Raw genomic sequence first — 16,498 nt, 5'->3', positions numbered from 1 at the left:
ACATGCTGTAAATCAGACTGACAGGACTCTCTGAACTGTGGCGCGAACAAACATGGCGGCGCCCATCTCACGTTACAGATCACGATCAAGATCATTTATAAAGCTGTTTAAACAACAAAACACACTCATTTACGCATATTTCTGAATCGGAATATCAGATTGTCCATGACATGGTAAGCAAGTTTGTGAATATATTAAATACAATAGGAAAAGCTAAATAAAATCTGTCATAGAGTGTTATTGTGGCTGCGGTGTGTCACGTGACAATAATGACGCGTCGCCATGGAAACAGTAAGGGCAAACGTTCTAAAATAACGGTCGCCCTAAAAAAACTCACTCTGGGGGGACAGCTAGAATATTTTAAACTCATCACTGAAAGGGTTCATTTGATTTGTGTTTACTTCGATTATGACTTTAGCCGTATTAAGGTAATTAAAAATCTCTATTTACATGGTAGACTCTTAATCAGAGTATTGTCTTAATCGTATTAAAATCGGAGTATTGATGTCCATGTAAACGTAGTCACTGGAGTTAATGTAGCCTACTGCAAGTGGACGGTGATCATGGATTCCTACATGAGTGATTTTGAAAAAAAAAAAAGCTGAAACAAAACTGAAGAAGATAAGCACCTGTTATTGAACACGCAGTAAAGTGTAACGCACTTCTTGTTCTGCACGTTTTTTGCTAAAAAATAATTGCTCCGAGTCTTTATTACAACCAACAAAAAGTATTGTTATTGTTGCGTAAACGGACCTAAGACCTCTTTTAAGGGTTAAGATGCTTTCTGAATTACTTTTTTCTTTACTAGGATATTTTCTTTAAATTTAAGGGGAAACACCCACATTTCTAAGAATTTTCTTAGAATTTTGTTACTAGGAGCAACTCTTAGCGCTATTTTTTATGAATACGGGCCCAGAATTAGAACAAAAAAAAAAAAAAAGTCTTGAAATATTTCAACAGTGTTCAAATATTATAACAGTGGCAAAACTAATGAAAAATAAAACTCTAAAGAAAAACTATTAATTATATGAATCATATTGAATGTAAACTGTGAAGGCAGTGTTATTTTACATTTGATTATTTGATTATTCAATGTCTGTAACTTAATAGTTAATTTACCTGATAAACATAAAGCACTGCTTTATTTCACGTGTATTTGTGTTTTATTGTATTTATATATGCTTGTAATTTGTTTATTATTTTCTATGCAGATGCTATAGGCCTACCCTACAAAATGACCCCGATCATCCTAGAATTATTAATTATTTACAAAAAGAGCTATTCAAATCATCAGGTGAAATTGTTTTCAGGAAGGAGTAGTAAAGCAAGAAGATGTGCTAGATAGTTTTTCAGAATTTCATTTGACTATATGTGCCTATAGGGGTGGGCCGGGGATGGCGGCAATGTAAGTATCTGGATATTTGCCGCGAGACGAGGGCTTCGATTACCTCTCTTTTTTGACCATACATGTGTTTGCACCCCTGGGAAGTATTGGATAGCCTAGAATAAAATACAGTGCACTCGCACACTGTTACATTCTGAGTGTCAGTTTAAAAAAATAATAAATAAATAACTTTATTATGGACTTATGCCAACAGGTGCTGCAAATTTCAAGAATTGGTGGGCGGAACACCAAGGACTGTGTCCACAAAGTGTTGGACAGGTATCTACAACATTTTTAGCGTGTTCTCATTTGCCTTCTTTCTGAGCATGTCAGAATAGGTGAAAATACATGTTCACAACTAAATGCATTGTGAGATAGACCAGCTGTGCTTAAGGAGATACGTTGAGGGATAAGGACACCCTAGGGGACACTGATCAACTAGTGTAAAGGGTTTATTGCATGTGTAATGTTGTTCCTACATATATCCTTCACATTCATTTACTGAATTTTATTTTTCTTTAGGCTCTTCACCAACAGCCTCATGGCCAAATTTAATTTGAAGGGCAAGGGGAAAAGGGGGAAACGCCCTTTAGAGGGATCAAAGGTTTATATAGCATATATCTTGATACATGGATAGACCTTATTCATCCACAAGAGGAAATTAAGGTGTTACAGCATTAAGAGAGAAACAAAGACAGCAAAGGTGAAAGTAAAAGATGGTAAATAGTCACAATTCTCAAATATTCACGGCACAAAGTTGAGTCATTACAAACCGTTATACCAGTGGGTATGAATGACTTCCTGTGGCGGTTCTTATTACATTGAAGCTGAAGTAGCCTCCAACTGAAAACAGTTTGCTGTCTGACAATTAGTACATGTAGTTGATGTGTTGTATTATCCAGAATACTTATAGATACAGATAACTCTTATCAATAGTAATTTCTATGTCATCTGAGTCTAATGTGTTTCCAAGCACAGAGCCAGTTTTTGTAAATTGCACTAAACACAACAGGCTGATAAAACACTTAACATTCTAATGCACACATTAAAGGAACTAAGCTTTCTCAAGGTACAGTCTGCTTGGTCCCTTCTTGTAGACCGCCTAAGTGTTAGTTAACAGTTGCTGCGATGGCTTTGTATTAATCCAGTATTGGTAGTGGATGCACAGGAAACTTACAAATGTGGGGACTGGGGTGTATGACTGCAGATGGCCTTTGCATATATCTAAATCATTTGTCTTTTTTTTGCTTGTGTAGATGGGATCATGAAATTTGATTCCACAGCCACTGAGGACTGCATCAAGGTGAACGTGTCTGAGCACCTCAAGCACGCGCCGCAAAGACTTGGAGGTGGAGGATTCACTACGCCCTGATGAGCCAAGCCTATACAGGACTTGAAATAGAAGTTCAATTAAGAGTTCAATTAAATTAATCTAAATATTTGTTCATAATTCTGCCTCCATTGTGCTTGATATGTCTGGTGCCCTTGTGATGCCACTCAGGGCAATTTATTTTTGAATAAAGATGGTAAAGGCGAACTTGAATTGTGATTTATTTGTATGTGTATAACTGTAGTGTTGTATGTAGTCCCATGTTTCCAGAGGGTGGATTACATGCTTTCTGTGCCAGTTAATTTTCCTGTAGCTTTGTTTGGCTCAGCAGCTAGATTCAACAGGAAATGTGTCTCCAGTTATCACCTGATGCTGAGACAATCAAATGGAGTTTTTTGAAAATTATCTAGTCCCATTTCAGAAGGTGGCATACAGTTCCAGATAATTTTCCAAAAACTCCATTTGATTGTCTCAGCATCAGGTGATAACTGGAGACACATACAAAGGTGTAAAGCATTTCCTGTTGAATCTAGCTGCTGAGCCAAACAAAACATAGGACTACAGTTATAGAAGTTAAGTAAAAATTATATATAAATAAGTCTAAATTTGACGTTGAAAAGACTATAAATAGCCCTTACACGGAAGTCCCACGGACGTCAATATATGACATGCTGAAGACATCGAAAAAAGACGTCGCCTGGCGTTACAAAACAACCCCTTCAGTGGACCTAAATTGGACGTTCAAAAAATAACATGGAAAAGACGTCACATGGCGCAGTGGGTTCAGTTTGTGTGCAATGAATCTAGAATATAAGAAAGTTAGGTTTTTTTATGCGTACAGCCAGTCTTTCAGAAGACTTTGAAATAGGAAGTGACCAAATTATCACAAGCATCACGCTCAGCCAGATATAGGGGGGAAGGAAGCTCTCGGATATTTAGTGCACAAGTCTTCTTCTGATGAGCTCAGGCACAGTTTGAGGACAGAACAGTAAGCAAGTTACTAATTTATATTTTTTTCTACACAGTGACTATTTAAATCCTTTATTAAATAACTAATGCATTGCAAATGTCGCACTGCACGTGCTCCATTAACAGTGAAAAATGAAACTATGTTCTGTCATTCTAAAACAATACTTAGTGGTTACTGGTAAATGAAGCTCTGTAAATGATGACAACATTTATTCCCAGGTGCTGAACTTTGATGCAGAGATGGTTTTCTGGAGCTGTTTATTGTCACTCTTTCTCTGGCTCACAGGTTATTAAAAAGTTACTATAAAATGGTTATGTATGTATGACAGCTGGTTTAAGTTGTAAATAATCAATGTTTAGTCTTTTTGTAGTGAATTTTACACACATAGACACAAAAAGTCTTTAATTATCAGTTGATTTATTTTCCTGCTCTTTGGCCATGCAGTTTTAAAAATAAATAAGTAAAATGAGTCATTCCTCACACAAAGGAACTACAGCGTACTTCCAGTCATCTATGAAACTAGGTGAACCGAGATGAGTGTCTTGTAAAAGTATTTAAACTCATGCTAAAACTAAAGGAAAACTGTTAGAACACTGATTCTTGAGAACTGGGACAAAACAGGGTGCAATATTGGAAAAAATAAAACCATGTACTTGTACCTTACAAATTAAACTACATTCGTGTACCTTACATGTACTACGCTACTGAGCTATGCTTTGATACAACCTCTCAACTTTTCTCTTTTTTATCAAAATGTGCTTTTTACCTCGCCATCACTTGTTTTGCAATCAAGCAATCAAGATGTTTTTAACATTTCAAAACACATTATCATGTTAGCAGACATGTGTCCAACAATTCCTCAACAAATATTAAATATCATAATGAAATAGTATCAAAATATTCATCTGACGGAGTTAACAGACCTGACAGAGATGGTGGTGACAAAAAAAATAGTCACTTTAACTATCAAATACATTGAATCAATCAGTTGCTGTATTAAAACAAACACAACAAACAGTGAGTATGTTATTGTTTATAAAGATTTTATTCAAGATTCACATTTAAGTATTTTATATATCATTGGAACACAAATGATCTATTTTCTCGGTCCCACTTTATATTAGGTGGCCTTAACTACTATGTACTTACATTCCAATTAATCATTTGGTACAATGCACTTATTGTGTACATACAAGTTTTTACATTGTACTTATATTTTTAAAAATACCAATATGTAATTACATCTGTAATTAATTTCTGTAATTACATTTATAATTACACTGTTGACTCATCCCTTACGCCTTAACCCACCCTTAAACCTAGACCACCAAACCTGTCCCTAACCTTACCTGTATCCCACCTCAATGGCAGCAATAGTGTTTTGCAATATAGTATGAACACAATAAGTATTTTTTGATGTAAGTACATAGTAGTTAAGGCCACCTAATATAAAGTGGGACCATTTTCTCTCATCTCTTAACAGTATCTCTGCTGTGCATCTGCTATGGTAACAAGGTATATTTTAAAACAATTATATGAACAAATAAAACAATTTGTTCATTTAACTCTATCCATTTACATTGTAACTCATCTTAATTTCACAAGGATCTTAATATTCACATTTAAACATCTTAACAAATGATCCAAAAAATATATTATCAGAATACAAACAAACTGTATTATGTAGTTTTATCCAGTGTTATGTGTTCTCTCAGCCTTATGTTCTCTGTTCCCTCAACCCTAACTCTGCTAGAAGCAGAGGTGTAAAATACTTCAGTAATTTTACTTGATTACTGTACTTAAGTATTATTTTGGGGGATTTGTAATTTATTCAAGTACAATTTAAACTTACTATTTGTACTTTTACTTGACTACATTTCTGAAGAAAAAAAAACAGTACTTTTTACTCCTTACAATTTTATTTAATCTTGAAATAAAGCGTGCCTGATGTGAGAACCAATGATCATTGTTTTCATGCATCAAGCACACACATATCTACTTCAGTTATGACTTTCATCAGGTAAATGTCTGGCTTCAAAAGTTCACCATCAAATCTGAGGTAGCATGTTGAGCTAGCAAAGTTGCATTTTCCCCCCCAAAAAGTGTATTTATTATTCATTCTGTTTTGATAGAGCCATTAGCTGTGTGATATATTAGCTGAATGCACAAGATGGAGTGCAAATAAGATCAGTGATGATAATTTAAATACAATTAATATTTTTGTGGAAATATTTTTTTTTTTAATTAAATAAAAATCTCCACAAAGTGTTTAATAAACATTGTATGTTAAATTAATTGTAATTCATGTTTAGTGATGTTCTTACCAGGTAGTGGATAAGTTGTATTTATAATATGTCATTATATGACACATTGAGTAATTAGGACTGTCCAATGATTTTATAAATTTTTTTTTAATTCTGTCTCGATCGGGAGCAGATAAATAATCGTAATGACACCACACAATAGAGGATTTTTTGGACAAAAAATCGCTTGCAACAAGCCGCGGATCGGGCCAACTCTTAGTGTGTTCATTTGATAAATGAAAGGCATTTGGGATGGCATGAGGGTGAAAAGCATGGAGTTTCCTTTTAATCCTTTTCCCTGTATTTTTTTTTTTCTTCCTGTGTTCCACTGTGCTGTATTTTAATTGTTGTTGTTGTTGCACAAGATATACGTGTTTGACCTGTGCCATTGCATTTTGTTTCGTTTTCTCCCTTTAACCAAACTTCTGAATGTCTGTCAGAAAAGAAAGTACTTCTAATTTTTTAATACTTGAGTACAATTTGAAAGTTGTACTTTTTTACTTTTACTCAAGTATGTTTTGGCCAGATACTTGTACTTTCACTTGATTACAATTTTTGAGTAATTTTTACACCTCTGGCTAGAAGTAATGACTATCAATCCAGAAAAGCAATATATGCTGTCAGATCACATATTTAGTATTTATACATTATAAGAAAAATTAAAGTCAAGTCAAGTCAAGTCACCTTTATTTATATAGCGCTTTTAACAATAGAGATTGTGTCAAAGCACTTAACAGTATCAAATTGGAAGATAGAGTGTCAGTAATGTATAATGATAAGATTAAACGCTCAATTTTCAGTTAAAGGCATTTCATTATTGAATTCAGAGATGTCATTGTTTAGCTCAGTTTAGTTTAAATATTATCTGTGCAATCAAATCGGCGATAATCGCTAGAAATTAAGTGTCCCCAACTGAGCAAGCCAGAGGCGACAGCGGCAAGGAACCAAAACTCCCTCTGAGACAGAATGGAGAAAAAAACCTTGGGAGAAACCAGACTCAGTCGGGGGCCAGTTGTCCTCTGGACAGACGAAAGCCGCAGTTCAAAAGTTTATATTTCTATTTTTTATTTTGTTGCAATTTCTAACAATAATAGTATTATGTATTTTATTATATTTTTAGTTATTTTGTTATATTTATAGTTTTATTGTATTTTAATCGAGGTCTTCACTGGGGATATGTCTCTGGGGCTCATCTGGGTGTCCTGGTCTCTGCTGACGATCAGGGCTGTAGACATCATCTCTTGGTGCTGATCCACCATCTGATCGGATACGGACTGAGAAACAGAATAAGAAAGAAACAGACAAATATTAGCGTAGATGCCATTCTTCTTACGATGTAACGAGTACATCATGTGTTATGGGGAGTGTTCCCGGTTCCGGTTGATCTAATTAATGCAGCCTAACAATCCTTTAACGGATTTGAATAATAGAAGCGTATTAGTGTGTTATGTGTAAGCCAGGCTAAAGAGATGGGTCTTTAATCTAGATTTAAACTGACAGAGTGTGTCTGCCTCCCGAACAGTGTTAGTGTCAGTCCTCTGTCGTGTCTGTCATGTGTTCTCGCCTCTTGTTTCCATATTTGGTCATGTTCCTGTCCTTGTTAAGTGTGATTATTAGTTAAGTCTTGTCCAGCCGTGTTTCGTCAAATTATCAGTGATTGTCATGTGTATTTAGTTCCTGCCTGTTTAGTTAGTTTTCGTCTGGTCTACTCGTTTTTCCTGTCTGTGTCAACCTTGCCTTGTCTTGCCCTGTCCTGATGTCCTCATTAAAGACTATTATTTTGAAGTTACTCCTCGTCTGCGTGTTCCTCGTTCCTCCCTGCTGTGTGCACCGTGACAGTTAGGTAGATTGTTCCAGAGTTTTGGCGCTAAATAGGAAAAGGATCTGCCGCCCGCAGGTGATTTTGATATTCTAGGTATTACACACTATTTTATACTTAATGTAATTAAAAATGACTTGAAAACCACAAAAATATGATGACTTCACATTGAATGTCAACTCCGTCATTGGCCCATCACCACCGTCAGAAAATCTAATGGTGTTGACATCTAACGGTGTTGAGAAATTTGGCATTACTTTAACAAAACAAATGGAGTTCATGTAGTAGCCATTTTGTTTTCTCTGTTGATACTAGATGCTAATAGAACCTGCTTCAGGAAAATAAAATGATCTTCAAATAATTTTCTCAGAAATTGGAAGAGGGTGACATATCATGGTTGTGACACAGGAAACATTAAAATTAGGATTAAAGATATTCTAAAACTATAAAAATTTACCAGAGCCTGTCTGACACTGATGTACTCTGCAGAGGTGGAATGTGACAGCTGCCACTGATATTCCCTGATTTTATTACATTTGAATCAGTGTCTGATGATTTTGACAAAAAGTGGGGACATAATTTTGAAATCTTATGAAACACGCATATGTCATTGAAAAACAACCTAGCTTTGACATGAGATATCGTTAAGTGTTGCTTTTGATAAACACAAGCTCTTTTTCATCATTCAAAAACATTTTTATCCATTTTATAGCATATGAATGATTGAACCCTTCTCTGTGGACACACTGTTAGTGAGAAAACAATAAGTGTCATAGATTTCATATAATAACGATACAATTAATTTGAAGAGGATAATTGTGTTAAATGCATTCTATTATTAATCCCTTATTACATTTGTAATTGAAAATATTTTCATTTTTAAACCTAATAGCAGTTAGAATTGCTGGACATGTTTTGTCTCAAGAATCAGTGAGAAAATGTTTCATTATGATGTACTGTCATTGGTATAACATTAAAATTGGCATTTGTAAGATTAGATAAAATATTTTAGTTGATCACTAAATTGTCAAGAAAAAATATAAAATAATTTTGATTAATTCTTCTTTCAGTGTCACCTGCTAATGCTGGGGAATGGAGTGCTAAAATGCCAGAATCAGTGGTGGGTTTGTCTGGATCATGTGTGCTGATTCCCTGTACATTCAGCTATCCAGCAAATGGAAAAACATACACAGAATTTGCAGGGATTTGGTACAAAGAAAATTCAATAGTATATCATACAGACACTTCAAAAATCATCGACTCATTCAAAGGTCGCACTAGCCTCATTGGTGATTTGCACAATAATGACTGTTCTTTGAAAATCAGCTCTCTGAGCAGCAGTGACGCTGGGTCATTCATGTTCCGGATTGAGATTAAACATCTGAACAAATTCAGCTATAAGAAGAATGAAGTTTCTATAACAGTGAAAGGTAATTTTCAGATAAGCAATTTATTGTAAGCTCGTCATAACATTAGCTAGAATTTTCTGGAAAAAGAAAATCCTCTCCAGATCAAAATTACTGGAACGCAAGATGAGGGTAATGTTATCACTATGATTTGTTGTGTAATATCCAAATTAATGTTTAAATGAATATGTCAGGTATTTGAAATGGTGGAAAAACTGTTGCATCAATTATTTGTGTGTCTTCACCAGAAACACCAGAGAATCCTACCGTCTCTGTGGAAGAGGAAGTGACATCAGGGAAACCGGTGACTGCCACCTGTGCCGTGTCTCATTCCTGTCCGTCAGACCTGCCTCGTGTCACCTGGAGCCACGCTGGCACACACTCGAGTCCATCACAGCCACAAAATCATGGTCAATGGAAGCTGACATCTTACAGCCTGACCTTCACTCCTTCTAGAGAAGACCATAATAAACATCTCAGCTGCTCTGCAGAGTTTAAAGGGAAGACAGTGACAGGCTACAAAACACTCAAAGTTAAATGTAAGTCCGCTATGCGAGTTAAAAACAAATAAATGATTAGATGCTAATTCAAATCTTTACTTGTTACCTGTTAATGGTTTTAGGACTGTGATTTACAACCTTTTTGACTCTAAAGTCCCCATTGTCCAACACAATAGTCATATGCTGTATATTTCTGCAGTAATAATGACAAAAATGTTTGTTTTCAGACTTTTGAGTTTGAGAAAAGAAACTAAAATTAAAATTAATTAACCACAATTCATTTTGTGATAACAGATGTTCAAGAACTGTATATTTTTTCCTCAATATAATACTATTTGCTCATACTATTTTTTAAGTTAGTTTTTTAATTCTTTATTTCATGTTTAATTTCATTTTTTTTTTTTTTTTTAATAAGACTGTCGTAATATAGCTATTATATTGATAATAATGTATTCATTTTGATAATCTGAGACAAACTGAGAGTTTGCAGAGGCCCTCTAGTTGAAAACCACCGTCTTAGAATACTAATTTAAAGGGGTGGTTTACTGCTTTTTTTCTTTGCTTGATTGTGTTTATGGGGTGCAATATAACATGTCTTCGTGTTTCGTTTGTTAAAAAACGCCTTATTTTTCAGATATTTCACCTTTATTGTAAGCCGCTTTCTCCTCTGTCATTTGAACGACCGGTTGACTTCCTGATTCTCTGAAACCACTCCCTCAGAAACAGGCAATGGGCTCAGATTGGTTAGTCGGGCCGGTGTGTTGTGATTGGCTAAACTGCGTACTGCACGTTGTCCGGAAACTTCACGCCCATCACCTTCACGGGCGACAGTTGCATGTGCTGCGGTCAAATGTAAATAATGGTGTCAATATTGCGGTGTCAGTTTGAGCCAGAATCAGACCAAGAAAGCGGTAATGAAGAGAGTCAAGCAGAACTTCCGCAAGCATGGCTCTTACAAACGTTTCTGAATGGAAGTTTGCTGTTGTGATTACATATCATTTTTTGAAGTTTGTACACGTTTGTCTTATACACACAAAATATAGCCGCAGAACATGGCCTTGCCCCCTTTTTTGCATGTTCCGGAGGGAGGGGTTGATGGGTTTATTTCGTATGCAACCCGGGAAGTATCTCGTTGTAGTCCCGTATGAGTTTTTGTAGGCATTAAACTTCCTGATTTTTAAAAGACGATATCTCCGCTTACCTTGAACTTTCAGCGCAGCAACTTTGCAGATACTGTTCATGCACCAACAGCAACATTACACACTATTTAAAATGAAAAAAGTGAAATCGCAGTAAACCACCCCTTTAAAGCTGAAGTCCGTAACTTTTTTTGGATAAAAATGATCCGAAATCAATATTTGAGCAAGTACATAATCAGCCAGTATTCAAAACTATTGCCTTACTTTAGTCCGATTCACAACGGTTATAATAACATTTTCTAATTTGAGTGGTACGGGTAGGATTTCACGGGAATTTCGAGCATGGCACTGCGTCATAACGTCACGTCTGTAAACATAAAGAAGTTGTCCCGGCTAGTAGGCTATAACATGTGAGGATCCTGCAGGTGGCAGATCGTTTATAGCCTTTTCTCACAGCAGCTAGAATAATTAAATGTATAATTTTGATGATGGATTGTAATCCAAAAAGGATTATGTGTTTATGAAACACATGTGAATTAAATTAAGTTATATTCCAGTTTTAAATGTGCTTCTCATTACAGATAGCCTGGGATTATACAATATGTTGTTAACATTAATAATTTGAGAATAAAGTATAACAATAATGATAATTTGCAAGGTTTGATGTGATATGAGCTAACCAATCCTTAGATTTAATCACCATTGGTAGCGCGATTTATTGTAATGCTTTTTTCCTCAGTTGGTCAGAACAAAACGTGGCAGACTTGTTACGTACTTGTTCAGATGACAATATACGCTGAAAATTCTCATTTGGGTCATATATTCCAAGACGTAGGCTAGAATCTGTGATTGCGAAGTACAGTAAACATCCACACTGGTGCGTGACAGACTGCCACACATTCACCTCAAAACATTAGATTCATCCACACTGGAGCCTTGCCAGAGCAAATCCCACACAATGAAGATAATTCTGCAAGCAGCTGCAATTCCAGGTTTTCAAACAGAGATGGCGACAAAGAGGCAAAATTTACAGACTGCAGCTTTAAGTTGGTTTGAACTAAAGCATCTATTAAATGGACTGAATTTGAAATGGACAGAGAGTTAGACTGATCAGACCATTGATATAAATAGCATTTTATCAAAATTTTGTCTCACTCAGATTCTCCATATAATGTCAACATGCTCACTAGAGCCTCAGTGAAGGAGAATGACTCTGTGGAACTTGTCCAGCTCCAGTAACAGCAATCTTCCTGTGAAGAAAATTGATAAAAAATAGATAAAAATCTATCTATCTGTCTATCTATCTAGATCCTCCTGAGATTAAAAGTGAATCTTCTTGCCAGTCTAAGAATTTGACGGTGTGTGTCTGTATTGTGGACTCCAACCCTCCCAGCGAAGTCAAGTGGTTTGGTCCAGATTCCTCAGAAGCCTTCTCCAGCACCAGCATTAAACAAAATGAGTCTCTTACCATATTCACCTTACAGGGTTGGCTGGGTTTCCCGGAGACTATCCAGTGCTTTGCCAATAACAGTCTGGGAAACTCCTCCATAACTTTGGAAGCTCCTCAAAATGGTGAGACTTCATCTTTAAAAACACTCTATCATTGTTTTATTTCATAATAATAATCACAATAATTATCGCATATAATTAATTTAAATATTTGTTTCTTTTCACAGGCATAATAACATACATTGCTGTTGCATCAGCTGTTGTAGTTGTTTTAGCCTGCATTTTAGTGTATGTTGTGATCAGACGCTGGTAAGGATCTCTCATCCCTCATTCACTGACTCACTCAATCAGTGGGTCTTGTTATTCCATCTGTCTTGTTACTCCTTTGTTTCCTGGCAACTTTAAAATCCCTCTTTTTTTCAGTGGGAACAGAGCTGCACAACTACGTGTAATGAAGAATGAGCAGAATGAAATGAAGACAACCCAAAACAAGTCTGATTTAGAAAAGTATATATAAAGTATAAACTTATATACACTACAAGTCAAAATTTTAGAATTAGAATTTAGAATGTTTTTATTATTTTATTTAATTATTAATAATAATTAAAAAAAACATTCAAAAGTTTGGGGTAACAACCTTTTTTTAAGAAATTAATACTTTTTTTTTTTTTTTTTTCAGCACGGATACACTAAATTTAGACATGACTTATTCCAAAGATATTCCAAATGTTACAAAAGATTTCAAATAAATGTTATTATTTTAAACTGTCTATTCATAAAAGAATCCTGAAGAAAAATGTATAACGTTTCTACAAAAAGTAGCATAACTATTTTCAACATTGATAATAATAAGAAATGTTTCTGGAGCAGCGAATGAGCATATCAAATTGATTTTTGAAAGATCGTGTCACACTAAGACTGTAGTAATGATGCTGAAAATGCAGATTTGCATCACAGAAATAAATCACATTTTAAAAAATATTAAAACAGAAAACATTTACCTTAAATTGTACTAATTTTTTAAAATATTACTGTCTTTACTGTATTGTTTTGCTTTGGTGAGCAGAAAAGGCTCATAATATAAAACAGGACATCTTAATTCCAAACTTTTGACTGTAGTGTATAATATAATGTTTGTTACATAACTATATATCAGAACTTTTACTAATGATTTGTATCTATCAATTTATGAAAAGCAGTAAAGAAGAGAAAGGCAGTGATGGGGATATTTACACAAATTGCCCGAAAGGTCGTGTTTATGACAACTGGGGGGTGAGTACGACTTTGCATCAGTGCAAACCTTTTACTCTTTCACAACTATTAGTAATGCAGTAATAAAGTCTATTTATGAGCAGCGCAGCAGTTCTTTAGACATTTATTGACAAGTTCTTGGAGGTATTGATTTTCGGTGTGAGCTTAATGTGTTGTTTGTGTTAGGTATGTAAAAAAAATAATAATAATAATTACTTGATGGAACCTGGTTGCACTTTATTTAAAGGGGTGGTTGATTGTGATTTAACTTTTTTAACTTTAGTTAGTGTGTAATGTTGCTGTTTGAGCATAAACAATATCTACAAAGTTACAACACTGAAAGTTTAATGCAAACGGAGATATTGTCTTTTAAAATTATGGCAGTTTAACGCCTACAAAAATGGCTCGTAGGGACTACAACGAGCTACTTCCTGGGTTGGTGACATCACAAACCCTGAAATTTACATAAACCCCGCTCACGGGAACATGCAACAAAGGGGGCGAGGCCATGTTGCGCTGCTTTAGAGAAGAGGAATAGCTGTTGTCATGCTGTCAAAACTAGGTGTGCATGAAAAAATCTATTCATATATGAATCGCGATTCTGTCTTCAAACGATTCTAATGGATTCACAAGTTTCAAAATCAATGTTCTAACGCAGCGGTTCTTAATCCTGTTCACACGCTCTGCTCTGCATCTCTCTCTCTCTCTCTTTCTCTCTCATTCAAATCATCAGCTCATCACAGCTCCAAAGAACTGCGTTCCAATTATACACTTTATAGACAGACAGATATTTTTCACATAGCTACGAGTAGCGTTAAACATGGATGCGCACGCGGTTGCCGTGGTAGCAAGCAATGCTGGCAAACACTTCTTAAGGCCCGTTCACACCAAGAATGATAACTATAAAGATAATGATGAAGAAATAGTTGTACAAAAATGCTACAATGCAGTCATGTATTCTGCTGTATTATAGATTTAATCAGGATAAAACCGTATATTAAAAGCTTACATAAACAGTAGCATTTACAAATAACAGTGTATCTAAAAGTATGAAACGTCCTGTAAGAGCCATGCTTGCACATATTCTGTATGATCCTCTTTACTAATATTCTCTAGGTCTCAATCGGGCTCAAATTGATAAGCAATATTGACAACGCCATTGTTTACAATTCAACCGGATCACATGCCACTGAGGTGAGGGACGTGACGTTTCTGCACGTGCACTAGAGGCGGTTTAGCCTATTACAACACACTGGACCAGTCCATTGCATATTTCTGAGGGAGGGGCTTCATAAAACCAGGAAATCATCAGAACATACAGCGGAGAAGGGACAGAGTGGTATAGAATAAGTGTAAATTATGTGAAAAATAATGTTTTTTTGTATTTTTCAAACAAAGCATTAACACATGTTAGACTGCTCCCCATAAACACAATCAAGCCTAGAAAAAGAAAAAAAAAATGGGTTAGGTTTAGGGATAGGTTCAGGGTTAGTATTTAGTTATTACCCAGTTATTGTAATTACATATAATTCATAGTATGTACATGCGGAACAGGACAGGGAAAAAAGTGCTACCTTGCAACTTTGCACATCAGCTAGCTGTTAAAACCTGTGCAAAACTATGACTATAAACAACACTGCATGTGCCTATGTGCCTTAACATTTACAATTTAAAAAAGATTGTTTAATCGACAAAATCTACTTTGAGATGTCTTTAACATATTTTGCTTTTTTAATTAGTGTGATGTGAGACCATTCTCATCTGACCGCGCCTTGGAAGATGAAGCAGTCTACGCTAACATGTGAAGATAAGAACACGTCGTCCTACTAGAAATGACACATACAGAGAAAGACCAAAGAGGCAAACTAAATTTTGTTGACTTTTGTAGATCTGATATGTACAGAAAATGTTCAGAGCCAAAAAGGAAAAGGTCTTGCAACTGAGAAAAACATACTGTGTGAATCTAATATTTTCAAAGTTTTAATATATAAAGAATGTATTTAAAAAGACAAAATGTATTTATATTTAGTCATTTAGCAGACAAAAGCGATTTACAAATGAGGACAATAGAAGCAATCAAGACCGACAAAAGAGCAATAACAATATGTATAGTGCTATTGAGTTTAAATGTCATTCCAAATAATCAAATAAAAAAATATATACGTATTACAATAGTAAAATGTATTGTAGATATGATGTTAATGACTAAAATAGCACAATAATAACTCCATTAATATTGCATTAAAACATAGCTTACCCAAAAATGAAAATTAGGGGAACTCTCTCAGGCCATCCATGATGTAGATGAGTTTGTGTATTCATCAGAACAGATGTGGAGAAATTTAACATTACTAACATTACCAATGGATCCTCTGCAGTGAATGGGTGCCATGAGAATGAGAGACCTAACAGCTGATAAAAACATCACAATAATTCACAAGTAATCCACACAACTCCAAGAATGTAAGAATGTAGTTTTTGGGTGAACTATTCCTTGAATGTATATTCATGTTATGTGGTATTGGTTAGCTTGGGTGTGGGGAAAAACACAGTGTTTAACCAATACCCCTTGGGATGCAATCTGCAACACGCTTTAGATTGGTAAAGACTTGCTGTTATGTTCAATTATATGCAATAATTATATGCAATCTTGTATGCAATTATAAGGCCGTTACCATTGTATACTGGTCACTAGAATGCTTGTGAAATGAGTTTAACAGCAGTTAGCTCACATGCTATCATGTTCCTCAATTCTACACCAGCTGGCACAGATTGATGTGAAGTTCTGTTTTCAAATAAATAAGAGGTTTCATTTCCTATTCTTTTTATAAGTGAAAAACTTTCCATCTTTACTAGCATGATCACATTGAGTTATGGTCATTTTTGACCTAAAGCTCTAAATACTTGATAACATTTCTTATTTCTTTAAGTATTCATTGTTACTGTA

At 35.1% G+C, this 16,498-nt stretch overlaps 1 protein-coding gene and 1 long non-coding RNA gene across 7 annotated transcripts; one reads left to right on the top strand and one right to left on the bottom strand.

Moving 5' to 3' along the window:
- The first annotated feature begins 3,507 nt into the window (after nt 1-3,507).
- Nucleotides 3,508-15,815, top strand: LOC131554084 (sialic acid-binding Ig-like lectin 13). 6 transcript variants are annotated; one of them, XM_058799156.1, is made up of 10 exons: nt 3,508-3,702; nt 3,903-3,969; nt 8,877-9,236; nt 9,461-9,751; nt 12,160-12,423; nt 12,528-12,609; nt 12,724-12,807; nt 13,497-13,572; nt 14,668-14,745; nt 15,291-15,815. In XM_058799156.1, exons 2-10 carry the CDS (start codon nt 3,924-3,926, stop codon nt 15,354-15,356), a joined length of 1,347 nt encoding a protein of 448 aa, XP_058655139.1. In that variant the 5' UTR covers nt 3,508-3,702; nt 3,903-3,923; the 3' UTR covers nt 15,357-15,815. The 6 variants fall into 6 exon arrangements, with proteins under 6 accessions (XP_058655139.1, XP_058655142.1, XP_058655138.1 ...); XM_058799159.1 differs by lacking the exons at nt 3,508-3,702; nt 3,903-3,969 and adding an exon at nt 3,981-4,207 and having other exon boundaries at nt 8,877-9,015; nt 9,133-9,236; XM_058799155.1 differs by lacking the exons at nt 3,508-3,702; nt 3,903-3,969 and adding an exon at nt 3,981-4,207 and having other exon boundaries at nt 13,500-13,572.
- On the bottom strand, nt 4,703-15,928 carry LOC131554090 (uncharacterized). Its single transcript, XR_009274329.1, has 3 exons — nt 15,809-15,928; nt 9,480-9,664; nt 4,703-7,261 (listed from the first exon to the last, which is right to left on the bottom strand). It is a non-coding gene; the product is annotated as an uncharacterized LOC131554090 (long non-coding RNA).
- Nucleotides 15,929-16,498: the final 570 nt, after the last annotated feature.

Source organism: Onychostoma macrolepis, chromosome 15 (assembly GCF_012432095.1).
Source record: "Onychostoma macrolepis isolate SWU-2019 chromosome 15, ASM1243209v1, whole genome shotgun sequence".
In the NCBI taxonomy this organism is placed as follows: Eukaryota; Metazoa; Chordata; class Actinopteri; order Cypriniformes; family Cyprinidae; genus Onychostoma; species Onychostoma macrolepis.
Note: the sequence above shows the minus strand (reverse complement) of the source record. Positions and strands in the feature narration are given on the sequence as shown.

Bases quoted from the DNA above. Each gene is read 5' to 3' on its own strand.
- LOC131554084 (XM_058799154.1), top strand. From the start codon at position 4,150: ATGAGTCATTCCTCACACAAAGGAACTACAGCGTACTTCCAGTCATCT. The intron at 12,808-13,496 runs GTATATATAAAG...ATTTATGAAAAG, and splicing joins AACAAGTCTGATTTAGAAAA to CAGTAAAGAAGAGAAAGGCA. The intron at 14,746-15,290 runs GTGAGGGACGTG...TTTTTTAATTAG, and splicing joins CCGGATCACATGCCACTGAG to TGTGATGTGAGACCATTCTC.